This window comes from Phoca vitulina, unplaced genomic scaffold (genome assembly GCF_004348235.1).
Source record: "Phoca vitulina isolate PV1807 unplaced genomic scaffold, GSC_HSeal_1.0 scaffold61, whole genome shotgun sequence".
Lineage (NCBI taxonomy): Eukaryota > Metazoa > Chordata > Mammalia > Carnivora > Phocidae > Phoca > Phoca vitulina.
Window position 1 is genome coordinate 7768962 of NW_022589764.1, and position 17179 is coordinate 7786140.

General features: G+C 44.6%; 1 protein-coding gene across 2 annotated transcripts in view; it reads left to right on the forward strand.

Annotated features, from left to right (window-relative positions):
- FAM189A1 (family with sequence similarity 189 member A1) overlaps nucleotides 1–17179 on the forward strand; it is a 470556-nt gene that overhangs the window by 398838 nt on the left and 54539 nt on the right. For both annotated transcript variants that reach the window (XM_032391244.1, XM_032391245.1), the window contains one exon: nucleotides 1677–1811. In XM_032391244.1, coding sequence (XP_032247135.1) covers nucleotides 1677–1811 — 135 coding nt within the window. The remainder of the gene's footprint in view (nucleotides 1–1676; nucleotides 1812–17179) is intronic.

Below are 17179 nucleotides of genomic sequence, written 5' to 3' on the forward strand. Positions count from 1 at the left end.
CCCACTTGGGGCCCCGAGTTCTGTGTGTCCTGTGGGTCTGCAGGCATGGCTGCCTTGTGCAAAGGAGGGGAGCCGTGGGAGGGACTTGTACTGAGCAGCCTGGCCCTGCAGACGCCCAGGGTGGGTGCCGCCTGCACCTTCTCTGGGGAGTGTTGTTACGGGGGTGTTGTTAGGCCCCCCTGAGCTGGGCTCCATGCTCAGTGTGGACTTCAGCTCTGGAGACTGGAGACATTGCTAAAAGCATGAAAGGCAAAGGTGACTTTTACAGGCCCCCTCCCGTAGGTGGGGTGGCCGAGGCCCGGGGCAGTGGCTGTACGTCTCTCTCGTCCTGCTGCTGGCCTCCAGCCCTCAGTTCTCCTCCTCCAGCCTGTCACTCATTACATTAGAAGATCGAATTAAAAGAGCAAATTGAAGTATAAAGTAGGTAAGGGATAAACTATCCAGAAGTTTAAAATAGATGAAAATTTGGCCATGGACCATGCCCTTGACCTATGGCTGTCCCTTTTTCTTTCTGGAAGTCTGTGTTTGTGAGCAGTTGGGTGCATATGCGATAGCAATTAGCCACAGAGGAGGACTCAGCTAGGAATGGGAACGAGGAAATGAGGGTGGGCGTGCAGGGCCGAGTGAGTGGCAGGATGCAGAATTTCTCATTTCTGCAGCCTGGCTGAACCGTTTCATTTCAGGCTGTGGGGGGAGGAGGACCCACGCGCTCTGAAGGTCTCCTCCTGGGCTCCAGGCTTTTTAAAATACTCGACTTTCCCTTTTTTCTTCCCATGGTTTTTAATTGTCCAAGACATTTTTATTTATTCAGTGTTTATTGAAATGCCACATCTCATCGCATTGTCAGTACTATGACGGTGACTTGTGGTGGCTGTCCTCGGGGGGCACACAGGACACAACTGTAGCTGGACAAAAGAAGTGTCCAGCAGGGATGCCTGGGTGGCTCAGTCAGTTAAGCGTCTGCCTTCAGCTCAGGTCATGATCCCAGGGTCCTGGGATCAAGCCCCGCGTCGGGCTCCCTGCTCAGCACAGAGACTGCTTCTCCCTCTGCCTGCTGCTTCCCCTGCTTGTGCTCTCTCTCTCTCCCCCTACCTCTCGCTCTCTGACAAATAAATAAAATCTTTAAAAAAATAAAAATTAAAAAAAAAAAGTCTTCAGCAGACCTGGGGTGGGAGTGCGCTGCCCAGGGGAGGGGCAAGCAGCTCCGGAGAGGGAAAACCAGACAAGGCTTCCAGGGTGACGCTGGAGTTGGGCCCTGATGGATGAGTAGGAGTTTGGTAGGCCAGGAAGTGAGTCAGGAAACTGCTGACCGCGGGAGCAGTACATACCAGGGCACAGAGCCGTGAGAACCCATCTCCATGTATACCTCAGCATGAGCAGTTTTCCTTTCCTCTAATCTCCTTCTGTGACTCATCCAAAATTACCTGTCACTCCACATGTATTCCTTTTGATTCATCGCTTTTAAAATTGGAATGTGAAGTTATTCCTCCTGGGGTGTGTTTGTTTTTTGTTTTTTCCCCCTGGCTTTTGTCCACAAAAAATCATTTCGGCTTGATTACTTAAAGAAAACAGAAGCGGGGTGCGTTTTTACGCGATCTGAATTGTGTAGCTCAAGTGTACCCGCCGGGGCAGGATGCCGTTTTAATTGTGAGATCTGTCTGTGTTCCTCTGTCTAGATTAAGTTTGACAGTGTCGAGGTGTGTGTCTGCTGCGAAAGGCAGCACCAGCCGTCGGGCTGCAGCAACCTTGGGGAGACGCTGAAGCTGAACCCACTGCAGGAGGACTGCAACGCTGTGAGGCTCACGCTGAAGGTGACGGCCAAGGGCACTCCTGATTCACGCATTCCATCCCATGCATTTACAGACGTTTTCCGGTGACTTTATTCATGCATATAGTCTTTCCGCTCCTTAACTCACCTCTGGTTAGGTTCAGTGCAAGAGGGACTGTCTTTCCGGAGAATGTTTTATAGGATTATAGATTTTCCCTTTAAAGGTGTTGCTTCCTGGATCCCCTTTTCCATTTTTACCATCCCACTTTCCCACTTTTGACATATGTGAAGGAGGATATGCATGGTTGAAAGAGGTCTTTACAAATGTGGCTGTGATGCATTCTACAGCTTTTCTAACATTTTTGCCGTTCTGTCATCGGGGAACAGATGGGTATTTATTTTGCCTTTTTAAAGATATTTGGAGAAAGACATTTTCCAATTTCCCACGGCAATCTATTCTCGTGTACAGCATCTGATTTCTTTTAAAGTGACATGGAAAGTTGTTTATATTGTTCCTTGCTTTTTCTTCCAACAAGTGTTTTTTTTTTTTTTTTTTAACTCCTGAAAACCAAAATTGGCTGCTTAAAAATGCATATGAACGATGAACCCAGTTCTTCTCTTTTCCCTGGACAAAGGTGTACGAAAACTTTTCCAAAAGGTTGCGAGCAAGGTGAAAGGAATCCTTGGTGGGTGGTAAAATTGTTATTTACATGGTATAGGGAGCTCTAGAGAATGTGCTTTGGGAACATAGTATGTGGGGAACTGGAGACTCTGGAGATCCCCCCTGGAATCTGGCGAGAAAGAGGGAAAGTGTTGCCCTCTGGAACTGGGTTCCTGGGATTAGTCCTCCCTGAGTGTCCTTTCAAATGCTGGCCAGAATGACAGCTCAGTCTGGGTGAGCTCGCTGGTGGTCCAGGGCACTGTGAAACCCAGTGGCAAATAAGCAATGACGTACAGAGATACAAGATAAAAACACCTAAAGTACAAGGTGGGACTGAGCCCAGCACCCTAGCACCTGCCTCGTTTTGCAGGGAGGAATGGGCCAAGTTCAGCGGTCCCAGCAGCCCTCCAGAGTGACAGATCCAGCAGGCTCCGAGGAGCCCAGATCGTAGCACTCAAGGGCCTATACCCTTACCTGCAAGGTGTGTCTTGCTGCCTCATGTTGCATACAACCATGATTTCTCTCTTACAGTGTCACGGGGCATGCTCAGGGTCCGCCGTGGCCTTTTACAGCCCTCCTGGGGCAGGGGTGAGCGGTGCTCACTCTGAGATCTCATTGTGACAACTCTTAAATCACTGTTTCAATCTGGATCCCTTTTCTTTCCATGTTTAAAAAACATAACAAGCAATAGGTAATCATAATTAAATCACAGTGCAACCACTACCCCTGAGGGAGTGGATAAATCCCTGGGTAATCTTGTAGTTCTGGAGGCCGCATGAGTACGTGGATGCAGTTAAGCAGCTAAGTCATATCTCACTCAGTTGATGGGTTGGAGGTATTTGACCTGCTGTCCCAAGGCCTTGGGGTCCTTTTTGACACACCTGCACTCAGTGAGACCCTCCCAGGACCTGCTTGACTGTCCCCTGAGGAGGTGGCTATGGCTGGGAAGGTGGTGTTGGAACAACAGTGCTCCCTCTAAGAAGGTGTAGGTTGAGCTGGCGAGCTTGTGGTCCCTCCTGACCCACTGCTCTAGTGCCCTGACAAGGAAACCACTTGGGAGAGGCTAGCTAAAATGGAAGGAGGCGAAGGGTACTTAAAGAGTTCAAGTCAATGCTGGGGAGTCTCCTCGAAATGGCTCGTCCCCATGGATGTTCGAAGTGCCCAAGATGGTGGTAAGAGTTGAAGGCAGAAAAAAGACTACACCAAACTTCTGAATGAATTTATTTAAAAAACTTAAGTAGAGTTCTGCACAGTCAGAGCTGGTGGCATGAGGGTCAGATGAGGAAGGATTCATGATTGAGGTAGGAGGCCAGTCGTCTGGAAGTGGCAGCAGTGAGGTGAGCAGCCTGCCCCCTCCCCCCCCTCCCCGGCTGAGGGCCTGTGAGGAGAGCAATGGCCTTGTGTGTATGGGCTGGGGAGCTGAGTTTCATGTGGGATCAGGAGGATGAGAGACCACTGGAAGTGAGAGTCTGTTTACTGCCAACCTCCAAGTTTGTTATTTTCCCAAATTGTTTTGGCTAACCTAGTTCCTCTGCATTTCTATGTAGATTTTGGAATCAGCTTATCAGTTTCTCCAGAAATCCTGCTGGGATTTTGACTGGGATTTGGAGAGCTAGAAATATTTTTAAGCAGCACTAATGACTCTATATCTCAGATATAGAGCCCTGACTCTATATCTCAATTTGGAGAGAATTGACATATCCATGGTATAGCCCTCCATTTACTTGAGCCTTTTTATATTCCGTCAGTGTTGTACAATGTTTAACATATTTTATAATATTTATGCTTATAGTATTTCATGTTTTTTGGTGCTATTTTAATGGTACTTAAGAGTTTTTAATTGTTTCTTGTTCATTGCTAATATACAGAAATTTGGTTTTTGTTACTGTATCCTGTGATCTTGTTAAACTCAATAGTTCTGGGAGCTCTTTTGTAGATTCTTTTGGATTTTCTATGTAGGCAGTCAGGTGAAATGCAAGAGAGGCAGTTATATATCTTCCTTTCTAGTCTGGTACCTCTTAATTCTTTTCTTCTCTCTCTCTCTTCTCCCTTCCTTCCTTTCTTCCTCCCTCCCTCCCTCCCTGCCTCTTTCTCCCTTTCTCTTTGTTTCTTTCTTTTCTTTTCTTTTCTTTTCTTTTCTTTTCTTTTCTTTTCTTTTCTTTTCTTTTCTTTCTTTTCTTTCTTTCCTGCCTTATTGCACTGACTAGAACCTCCAGTACAATGTTGGATAGACATGCTGAGAGCATACATCCTTGCCTTGTTTCTGATTTTAGGGATTAAATACAATGTTAGCTCTAAGTTTTCCATAGATGCCCATTATCAGGTTATGGAAGTACCCCCCCCCCTCCTTGTTTTCTGAGAGTTTTTTTTTTTTTTAATCATGGATGGATGTTGAATTTGTCAGTCTTTTTCCACATTGACTTAGATGTTCATCTACCTTTTCTTCTTTAGTTTGCTAAGATGGTAAATAACAATGACTGACTTTTGAATGGTGAACCAGCCTTGCATTCCCAACATAAACTGCACTTGGTCATTTCTCCCTCAGTTCTGCTGAGCCTGCTGATGCCCCAAAGACATCCTTCATTTCTGTGACTGTGTCTTGCCATCTGATTCTTCCATATAGCTTCCCTCTCTCTGCTGAATTACCTATGTGACCTGGCACACTGTTCACCTTTTTCCACTAAACCATCTGCCCAGGTGAACAGGTGCTCATGCTTCTCAACATGGAAATTCTCGTGTCCTTCGAATTTCGGTGGGTTTGTTGCCTTGTGACCTCAGCTGTCTGATGGGTTCAAATTAAGTTGTGAATTTGCAGTGTCCAACGTTTTGGTTGTTGAAATGGTAGGGGCAGAGCTCTTTTTAGCTTTCTGCATCATTATCCATAATTGAATATTGAATATTGCTGTAGAGAAAGACCTAAAGTCAGCCTAATGCTTTCTCCCTTTTTGATATGTGGCGGTCATTAGTGCTGCTTAAAAATATTTCTAGCTCTCCAACTTCCCTTTATGTGGTAAGGTTATACTTCCTAGTCTCCTTGTGGTTGTTTAGGGCCATGTGAGCAAAACTTATGTGTATCACTTCCAAGCCTGAATAGTACCTGCAGTGTGAGATTGTGCAGAGCTCTTGTTCCTTCTGGCACGGTAATTGCAAGTTGTAGATGGGGGCTGCACCATCAGTCTGGGTGACTATGATGGGTAGAGCCCCCATAACTCACCCACACTGGGCAGTGTAGCATGAGTGAAAAATAAACTCTTGTTGTCTTAATCCACTGAGATTTGGGGGATACTTGTTACCACCTTAACCTAGCCCATTCTATCTGATGCAAGGCAACAGGTTTCTTAGGTTCAGGTCTCAATAATATTTTTAAATTATCAAGTGTATTTTCTTCACTGTGATGCATCTTGATATTGATCGACCTTTCTCAAATTTCCCATGGTAAACTTTTGCCCAGTGAGTTTGCATCTTGACTTTATTTCAGCAAAGTTTCCTTGAACTAGAAATCTGATTTTTTTTTCCTTTTCTCTTTGTTTTAAGATAACTGCATTTCTTGGACCGATTTTTTTTTTTAATTTAAATTCAATTAATTAACATAGAGTGTATCATTAGTTTCAGAGGTAGAGTTCAGTGATTCCTCAGTCTTCTTGGACCACTTATACCCATCTTTTATAACTATCATTTTCTTTCTCTAATTGTTTAAACTCTTCCTTTTCCATCTTATTTTGCTCTGAAGTTTCTGTTAAGGCTCTGTTCCTACCCTGTTTTCTGCAGTGTTATCTCTGTGCTCTGCTTTTGATGTGATCTTGAGCTTTGGCAGGTTCCTTTGCAAGTCTCTGCTTCTCTATCACTTATTCCCTGAGCCCTTGTGTCTCTGCTTTTAGCCCCTGGATTACAGCAACCTTCTCTGTCTGCTCCCAGTTGTCACCACAGCTGTCTCTAGCTGGTTAACTACAGTGGCGTTTTCAGTGTATTTCATATCTTTCTTAGATCTTTTCTGACTCATATGGATACTTCAAAGCGCAAAAGCCAATTCCTAACCTGTATTAAGTGTTGTGCTCTACCTAAATAGGCTTTAGCATAATTAAGAATTTATACTTCCTTCTCATAAAGAGAGGTACTGCTTCCTCTGAGATTCATATAGGTCTAAGTGCCACATTCTCTAGTTTTCTTATAATTAGTGGTGCGGTCATTTTTAATGTGCTCATTACTCTTAAAGTCATTCGAGCCAGGCTGTGCTTGGTGACATTCCCGCAGTAAAAGGCTCTGCAGCAGGGACCTGGTGTTTCTCGGCGTTAAAACTCTCCAAACAGGGGCACCTGGGTGGCTCAGTCGGTTAAGCGTCTGCTTTCGGCTCAGGTCATGATCTCCGGGTCCTGGGATCGAATCCTGCATCAGGCTCCTTGCTCTGCAGGGAGTCCGCTTCTCCCTCTCCCTCTGCTCCTCCCCCCTGCTCGTGCTCTCACACCCTCTCTCAATCTCAAATAAATAAATAAGCTCTTAAAAAAAAAAAAATAACCTCTCAGAACACACATGGGTGGTAGGAAGGGGAGGTGCTCTTGTAAAATGGAGCCTATTTCCATGGGAGTCCCTTCCTATAGCTTGCAGATGTTCTCAACCTTAGCCAAGGGAGGCGCAAAGGGGAATGTTGTTTTCATTCATTTCCCTTGCTTGTTCTTTTTTGGTCAGCAATTAGAGCAGGTTCACTGGGTCTCTTAATAATCTGATTCGAGGCTCTAGTTATCTGATTAGTAATACTCCATGCCTAAATTTCTATATTAAATTATGGATTATCCATACTTTGTATCTAATGAACTTAGTTTGTGCTGGGGAAATCTCATGTAATTGGTTTAGGAATCAAAGCTTCTTTCATTTTAGTTGTGTTTGAGTTAACTGATAGTGACTTAATGAGATTGGTCTAACTACTCATTTACCATTATGCCACCCTCCTCCCCCTACCCCACTACCCACCTAATCCTGGAAGGTTGTACACGCACAATCTGTCATTAGGGAAAACAAGCAGAAACCAATCTTTTTCCTGGCTAATGAAGAATATATTTGGAATCCAGAAAATGATGCAGACACTGCTTTACTCAGCCCTAAGATTGTTTTCCATGGCTTGGGGGCCTGGAAGCCCCCTCTCCCTTGGTCTCTTTTCTGTCCTTCCCAGCCAGCCCCACTCCTGGATTCTCTTGTTCTACAGCCAGAGAACCCCTGGGGGCAGACAGGCCTCTCTTTTAAGGGTATTGATTGCCACTTAAGCATGATGCCTCACGTCCTGCCAAAGTTCCCTACTCCACCGTGACAGGGGTAAGGGCGGGGCAGAGGGCACAGAGAGGGGATCTAGAACTCCATCGTGCCATGGCGGGATCCCAGGATTGCAGAGCCAGAGGGATGGAGCGTCCTGTTTTCCCACAGCCTATTCTGTAGGTAGAGTGGGGTCAGATGGCTTCTCGCTGGTCCCTAAGCAAGTCCAGCAGTGGGCAGGGCGCCTCGGAGGGTCTGGTTCTCCAAGATTCCAGTTTCTGCTCCCTGATGGTGGGACCTGACTGTGGGCATCCCATTATGAATGATCTGTAAATAGGGTCTAAAACTTTAGGATTTCAGCATCTGCTCTTCCAAAGCATTAGACAATGGTGGGCAATTTTTACCAAAAGAGCAAGTCTACAGATCCCCTCTCCTGATAAAATAATGTCTAGGCTTTTATAAGATAAAACCATCAAATAAATGATAAAAAGATGTTTGGGTAGTTGAATGGTCGCCTGTGCCAAGTCAAACCCAGCACAAGATTGTGACATATTTTCCGAACAGTATTAACAGAATTTTTAAAAGGTTACAAAACTCAGAATTATTAACTGGTGGAATATGCTTCATCATATGCTGATATGATATCCATCCCAGCTTTAATTCTTTGCTAGATCCCAGAATGTCCTGATGGTTTTATTATAATGATGCAATTCTAATTCAGAACAGAGTTAAAAGTCTATTTCTTGCTTCATCTATCTGGATTTAATTTATTGAGCCATAGGAAACCGAATTACCCAAAGAAATATTATCAATGGACAAGGAGATAAAAGTTTCCCAAGAAATCAGTTACCGAGTTTATGTGCTTTCTTGTCTTATCTTACAGATGTTTTGCCTCTTAAAAAAAAAAAAAAAAAGGCAAGATCATTTCCTAAAAAACCTAGGGAGTTGGAAAATGAACTCATCATTTAACCTTTGTTCTTCCGTACGTTCTTCGCCATGCTAAAGAAATAAAAATGATTCTGATCATAAGTGAAGAGTCAACATTTTGTGACAAAACTCCCAGCCCAGGGGTGCCTGGGTGGCTCAGTCGTTAAGCATCTGCCTTCGGCTCAGGTCATGATCCCAGGGTCCTGGGATCGAGCCCCGCCATCGGGCTCACTGCTCAGCCTGGAGCCTGCTTCTCCCTCTCCCACTCCCCCTGCTTGTGTTCCCTCTCTAGCTGTCTCTTTTTCTCTGTCAAAAAAAATAAAACAAAATCTTAAAAAAAAACCAAAAACCTCCTAGCCCAGACTGGCAACGTGCAGCACCGTGCGTGCGCATACACACGCACCTGCTAGACGTGACCTTGACATCTTCGGAAGTGGGCAGCTACACAGAGTAAGACAGATGTCTCTATCTCTGTACAGCTTTCTTCTCACCCCTGGATTCTTAAGCGGAACTAATGGCCCCTCTGGCCAGGTGGGATCCTCTGTGCTATCCCACGTACACTAGCAACCGTGGGACCCATGTAAGGGAATGTCTAAAAATAGTGAGTTCTCCTGGCCATTGAACACAACTTACATCTGGCAGGGCTGCCCCTTCATGATGGAGAAGGGGATGCCCACCATGTCCCTGAGTGGCATGTCTGCTCCTGGTTTCCAACACCTCTGAAAGCCTGCCTTGCCACCCTCTGATTCTAGGGGTCTCACTCCCTCTGCACGGTTGTAATACTGAGTTTGGTGGCATGTCTACACAGATCTGTGTAGCATCAGTTCAACTAAACAGCCTCTGGAATAATCATCTAGATTAGAAATTCTACCCAAGAGGGCAGTGACTCATCCACCCCTGCTGATTTGAAACAGGGTCCAAGATACTCAGACATTGAGGTAGAAGTATTTTCAATGATATGTTCATAGCAGTCCCAACCTTGGCATCTCACGCTCTTAACACCCCTTCTTCCAAACCCACCTTCTCAGCGCTGGCCCAGTAGCACCCTCCAAGGTCACCACACGATCTGGGCTTTTCCCTGAGCCCTGCCGCTTCCAGGATGGCTTGACAGGGCACCCCAGTTCTCCGGCCTCGTCCTTGTTGCCTTCAGCTTGTCTACCTTCCCCTCCCACCGGGCCTGCTGTCCAGTCTCAGCTGGACTCTACTGCACGATACCGCCCTTCTCCCTGTCCTTGAGCCGTATCCACCACGTCACCGATGCAGGGACCAGGGCCCCAGAGCTCCTGCACTGTCTGTCTTTTCCTAGCACCTCTCTGGCCGGCTGGCACACACTCTCTGGGTGATGTGCACTCTCTCATTGCCTGCACCCTGACCAACGAGACCAGCAGACCTTGCCATGAGGCCTGGGGCTTAGGCCTTATACTCAGGGTCAGCAGCCTCACCTGCTGGTCTGTGCTGCTCGGCACTCCTCCAGCCTTCCTCCTCTGGCCATCTCATTCCTCAACTCTGAAATCTCCCCAGTATTCGTCAGGCTGCGCCAAAGAAACAGAACCACAAGATGTGTGTAGCAATGCATACACACACACACACACACACACACACACACACACACACACAGACAATTTATATATACAGAGAGGGAGAGAGATCTTAAGGAATTGGCTCAGGTGACTGTGGAGGCCAACAAGTCCAAATCTGCAGGCTGAGCCAGCAGGCTGGGGACCCTGGGAAGGGCCATTGTTACAGTTCAAGTCTGAAGGCCATCAGCTGGCAGAATTTCTTCTTGCTCTGGGCAGGTCAGTCTTTTGTTCCAGTCGGCCTTCACCTGATTAGATGAGGCCCACCAACATTTTGGAAGGCAATCTGCTTTACTCTGAGTCCACTGACTTAAATGTTAGTCTCATCCAAGAACACCCTCTTAGAAACATCCAGAATGTATTTGACCCCATTTGCAAGCACCACGTCAGCCAAGTGGATGCATAAAATTAACTATCACATGCCTCTCCACCCTGGTCCTGGTGCATTTTCTGCCCCCTGCATCACACCACCACATACTGATGTTAAAATTGCACAACTGATTGGGTCACCGCTTGCTTTTAGGGCAAAGACCTCAATCTTGAGCGTGTCTTACAGAGTCCTTATTTTCTCTCTGGCCTCAGGTTCTGACATTCTTGCTTCTCCCCTTCCTGGCAGTCACACGGGCCTCCTTTAGCCTCCAGGACACTCTACAGGGGTCTCTGCACTGCACCATAGTCTTGGTGCACGATCCTCTCTGTGTCCAGAACATTCCTCCTTCCCATTTCCATGAGCTTATTCCTCCCACCCTGCAGCATTCGCCTTTCCCCTCAGACTAGACCAGGCCACCCTTGTGCTAAATTCTCATAACTCCTTGTACTTCATCTTCACATGACAGCTATCACAAATTGTGACTATGCCTTTGTGTAACTTTTTTATTAATTCTTGCACCCCCCCCCCCCAAGACAGTAAGCTCAGTAAAGGCAGAATGGTATCTTTGGCTTACTGTGACTTCCAGGGAAGGGCACAGCATGACCGATACTCTAAATGTTTCTGAAATCAGTGAGTTTTGAATTCATTCCTTCAGGAAGTTTTTTGAGCACCTTTCTTTTTTTCATGCCTGAGTTGGACATTGGATGTACGGAAATAAAAGACAGACTCTTCCCACCGGATCTAGTGGGGAAAAATCACAAGCAGAACAGCAATTTCCCAGTGCACTCTATTATTTCCACTGTGAGAGGAAATAAAAATATTAAATTATAGAAGAATTTTCAATCCTCCACTCCGTCCTAAGGGAGAGCCATTATTTTGCTGAGTGGCGTGATGGATAAAGTTTTAGGTACACGCATGTGATGGGGGTGGGTTAGCTCTAAGGACAGAATTGGTGACATCTAAGAAACTGAGGGAGTGAGAAGAGAGAACAAATATTTCGGATTCTTTTGCTGAATAATTCCAAATACACAGCGCTCTGGATGCAGTGATCATGTGAGCACAGCTGCTTGGCCACACACATACCCCACCTAATCCTAACAGAAATGACTGAAGACCTATAATCATAGATTGTAGTAGTTCTCCAGAGAGACGGAACCAGTAGCATAGAGACGTAGATACAGACGTAAATACAGAGAGATGGAGATCTATTACCCCATAGTCTGTCATCTGCAAGCCAGAGAGCCAGGGAAGCCCGTGGTACAATTCAGTCCAAGTCCAAAGGCCTGAGACTCGGTGGGAGGTGGGGGCTGGGGCGGCGATGGTGTGAGCTGTGGTCTGAGCTTGAAAGCTCAAGAGGCAGACAGGGGCAGGAGAAGCTGACGTCCTGGTTAAAGCAGAGAGAGCGAATTCCTCCTTCCTCCCCAGTTGTGTTCTATTCAGGCTCTCAGTGACCTGCATGATGCCCACCCACGCTGGTGAGGATGATCATCTTTACTCAGTCCACTGATTCAAATGCTAATCTCTTCTGGATACGCTCTCCCAGACACACCTTGTTTTACCAGCCTTCAGGGCGTGCCTTAACCCAGTCAAGTTGGCACATAAAATTAACCATCACAGTAGGGAAAAGCCTGCATCACATTGGACGTTAAGGAAGGGTATCAACCCATCCTTTCTAGAAAGTTTCAGAATTGTTTGGTGTAAGGCCCAAACAAAGACAGATAGAGGGACGAAGCTTACAACTGAGCTTACAAATCATCTCCATGTGGTCTTCTGGGAAGTCACTGGAAGCCATCCTCCACCTTAGGAATGTGCCCTAATTTTGAAGAGCAAGGTGAGGTGGTTGGTGGGGCAGATGTGGAATCAGTTGTGGTGCCAAGGGGTATTTTCGACCCCTATCATCTCTATGGGCTGCACTCCCATTCTTTGAAATGGACAGCAGACATGTTTAAGGTCTGATGCAATGTGCTTTGTAAACACAGCATCAGGATCCACTCCACGCCCCCGACTCCGGTTCCACCTAGCTTGCTGCCCTGGAGCCTCCTAGACATTCTAGAGCCATCACCAAGGGATACGGTGTCCTTTGGGGTCCTTTGGCGGCTGTGATGTAAGCAGGATTACAGGCAGCTTCTCAGGGAGACTCCAGGACCAGGGTCCTGTGCCACGCAGGTGGATGTCTCTGCACCTGCCCCCCCCCCCCCCCCGCTGGGACCCACAGTCTTCGGCACATTCAGATAAGGCACCACAAAGAGATATTGGCCCAATTCCTTCCTCCCTCAGGCTGCAGGATCTCTGCGAAGGTCGCCCAGCCTGGATTTCAAGATCTGAGGGCAGCGTTCTGACTAGGGCTAGCAACACACTGGTTTGTCTGGGACGATCGCAGAATAAGTAATAATAGACAACATTTTCACTCTTGAGAGTGTCCCACTCTGGTGTCCAAACAAAATCAGGGACACCAGGAGGAGCACCATTGCCTTGTCTGGGGACAAACTGGTGGAAACGCTCAGGATTTATATAAAAGAACTGGAAGAGACAGCATGGGGACCACCGCTGATGAGAGGTTATTTCTAGAGCCTTTAGTTATTTTCAGGGCTCTAAATTAATATAGGGATGCTGGGAGGAGGAGGGTGTGAAGAGGGAAATATGCAGTATGGGAAATTTTTCAATATAATTCAATGATGAGGCCGTTTGAACGAACACAAAGAAATGGCCGAAGGGAACATGAAAGCACAAAAGTACTTATAACGAAGAAGCCAGAGGCAACCTTTGAGGTCGGGAGATAAATTCACTGTCTCGATTGTGGTTCTGGCTCCACGGGTGTGTACATGTGTCAGAACTCATCAAACTGTATGTGCGCTTTGTCGTATGTCAGTTGCACCTCAATACATCTGTTAAACGTCTTTGTGACAGAAGAAAGGGATTAAAACAAAGACAGGGAAGCTAGAGATGGGAAGATGCAGGAATTCAGAGATGAGTTTAGGGCATTTGATTTGATCCAGAAATCAATAGACGACTGGTTGCAGAAACTTGGAATAATGTGATCATGGCAGGGCTGAGCAAAATCGTTTGGAGCCGTAATGGAGATGGGCACGATGAGAAGGGGTCCCAGGACAGAGCGCCTTTGGCTTGGGACAGAACATATGGAGAAGGATACCATCCAGCAGAGGAATAACGTGTGATAGTGTTCCTTTTTACATTTGGCCCTGGTTGGGGTCTTCTGGGTAGCCCTCCTTTGTGAACCACTTTGCCAGCCTGTTTAGATCCATCACCCTTCGTCCGGCCCCAGTGAGGTCTGAGAGGCCGACTTTATCAGGTACATGTCAGAGCAGGCAGGGACTGAGCTGTGGTCTCCTACCCGGTGGTGGATCAAGATTTTGTCTTTAATGCCAAATCTGGTGCTTCCTCCACCACCACCATTTTCCACTTAGGAGGAGGCAGCAACAGGCGCGGGGTGATTTCTGTCCAAACAGTGATGTCCTAGGCAGGCCCTTGTCCTGTTCATCTACTGGCTTATGTGGGAGTTGGCCCCTCCACCCTGCAAAAGTTAGTCTAGTTCAAGGTACCGAAACGTCTAAAAATAATGTGGTGAATGCCACCCAGATTGGCTCAATCTTACTAGATTTATAATATTTTATTATATTATTTGTATATTACTATAATTATATATATTATTGCATATAATTGTATACAATATAATATTGTATATAAATATTGTATATATATAAAATATATATTGTATATATAGTATATATTGTGTATATATATAGTATATATTGTGTATATATATAGTATATATATAATATGTATATATATATATATATATTGAAATACGTTATTGTATATTATTATAAACCCAGCTGAACTCCCAGCATGGCTCCCCCTCTCTCTGTCTGAAATTAGAAGGTGCCCAGGGGCAGCCACTATCCCGAGATTAGTTTTGTCGTATATGTTCCCATACTTCACTAAAATTTTATTTAAATTTGACAAGCTGTCTTCTATCTTCACCCACCATCATGCTGTTTGTCCACGTGGATAGTGGATATAGGTAGCTTAAATTCCGTCTTTTAATCTTCTGCATAGGTTTATAAAATCCGAACAATCTGCATCTCGCTTCTCTGTCTCATGTTCATGGACGCTAATGTGTTTTCAGTTTGGTGCTATCAAAACAGTAAGAGATAGTCATGCGCTCATCGATCGACGTGTGCACATGTGCTGGATTTTCGCTAGCATGCAGACTGTAAGGGTGGAAGGGGTGTGCACCTGCACTTTTATAGGACATTTCCTACTTCTCTACAAAGAAATTGCACCTGCCCGCTCTTACTGCCGATGGGAGGGGTGCCCTTGCTCCATCCACTGTTTGCCAAGAATCCTTGATGTTCAGACTTTTCATATGATTATTGCCTTTTTGGGTTTCTCACCAGCGAACTGCCTGTTTTGTCTGTTTACCTGTTGGGCAATTTATTCTTTGTTCTAAATGATACCCTTAGTCATAAACATCTTGCACGCAGTCTGTGACTTGTCATTTCGTTACGTTTTGGATGGCATTTGTCAGAGAGAAGTTTGCAGTTTTAATGCAGTCAAATCATTTTCCAGAATGATGTGTCCTTTTTGTGTTGCATTTAAGAACTGTTTTCCTCTCTGGAGGTCATATAAATACCCTGTATCTTTTTTCTGTAAGTTTGAAATCTTTGGCTTTTCACATTTAGTTCATGAATCCACCTGGGGTTTAATTATGCATTTGGTATGAGATATGGATCTAATTTTATTTTATTTTTTTACATATAATCATCAGTTATAACCGTACCAGTCTGTGGCCATTTATTTGTATGGCCATATATCAAGTTTCTATATTTGAAGACATCTATTTCTGAGGTTTCTTTTCTTTCTAATTGGTGTATGGCTTGATTTCCTTGTCAATACCACATTGTATTAAATGCTATTTCTTTATTAGTCTTGTATTTGGTAGGATAAGCCCCCCCACTTTTTCTTCATAATTGTCTTGGCTCCTTTTGGTCCTTTGTCTGCCTCCCCTTGCCTTCCCCCTCACTCACCACCTGCGCGCACGTGCACACACACAACACACACATTGTTCATAACTGCATTGCATTTTTAGGTAAATTTGGTGAGAATGGTCATTTTATGTATATATCTCCATTTATTTATCCTTCCGCTGTGTATTTTGTTCTTTTTGATGGCTTAGCAATATTCCATTGTATATATACACCACATCTTCTATATCCATTCATCAGCTGAGGGACACTTGGCTACTTCTTTATCTTGGCTATTGTAAAAACTGCTGCTGTAAACGTAAGGGTGCATGTATCCCTTTGAATTAGTGTTTTTGTATTCTTTGGGTAAATACGATTTTGATCATAGTGTAGTTCTATTTTTAACTTTATGAGGAACCTCCATACTGTTCTCCAGAGTGGCTGCACCAGTTTGCATTCCCAACAGCAGTGCGAGAGGGTTCCCCTTTCTCCCCATCCTCGCCAACACCTGTTGTTTCTTGTTTTTTTGATTTTAGTCATTCTGACAGTCATTCTGTGAGGTGATAGCTCATTGTAGTTTTGATTTGCATTTCCCTGATGATGAGTGATGATGAGCATCTTTTCATTTGTCTGTTGGCCATCTGGATGTCTTCCTTAGAAAAATGTCTATTCATGTCTTCCTTCCATTTTTTATTTGGATTATTTGTTTATTGGGTTTTATAAGTTCTTTATGTATTTTGGATACTAACCCTTTATCAGATATGTCATTTGCAAATGTCTTCTCTCATTCAGTAGGTTTTATTTTAGTTTTGTTGATGATTTCCTTCGCTGTGCAAAAGCTTTTTATTTTGATGTAGTCCCAATAGTTTATTTTTGCTTTTGTTTCCCTTGCCTCAGGAGACATATCTAAAAAAATGTTGCTATAGCCGATGTCAGAGACATTACTGCCTCTGCTCTCTTCTAGGACGTTTTATGGTGTCAGGTCTCACATTTAGGTCTTTAATCCATTTTGAATTTATTTTTGTGTGTGGTGTAAGGAAGTGGTCCAGTTTCATTCTTCTGCATGTTTCTGTCCAGTTTTCGCAGCACCATTTGTTGAAGAGACTTTTTCCCATTGGATATTCTTTCCTGCTTTGTTGAAGATTAATTGACCATATAATTGTGGGTTTATTTCTGCATTTTCTATTCTGTTCTATTGGTCTATGTGTCTATTTTTGTGCCAGTATCATACTGTTTTGATTACTACAGCTTTATAATATAACTTGAAGTCCAGAATTGTGATGCCTCCAGCTTTGCTTTTCTTTTTCAAGATTGCTTTGGCTGTTTGGGGTCTTTTGTGCTTCCATACAAATTTTGGAATTTTTTTCCTCGTTCTGTGAAAAATGCTGTTGGTATTTTGATAGGGATTGCATGAAATGTGTAGATTGCTTTGGGTAGTATAGACATTTTAACAATATTTGTTCTTCTAATCCATGAGCATGGAATGTCTTTCCATTTCTTGGTGTTGTCTTCAATTTCTTTCATCAGTGTTTTCATAGTTTTCAGAGTACTTATCTTTCACCTCTTTGGTTAGGTTTATTCCTAGGGATCTTATTATTTTTAGTGCAATTGTAAATGGAATTGTTTTCCTAATTTCTCTTTCTGCTGCTT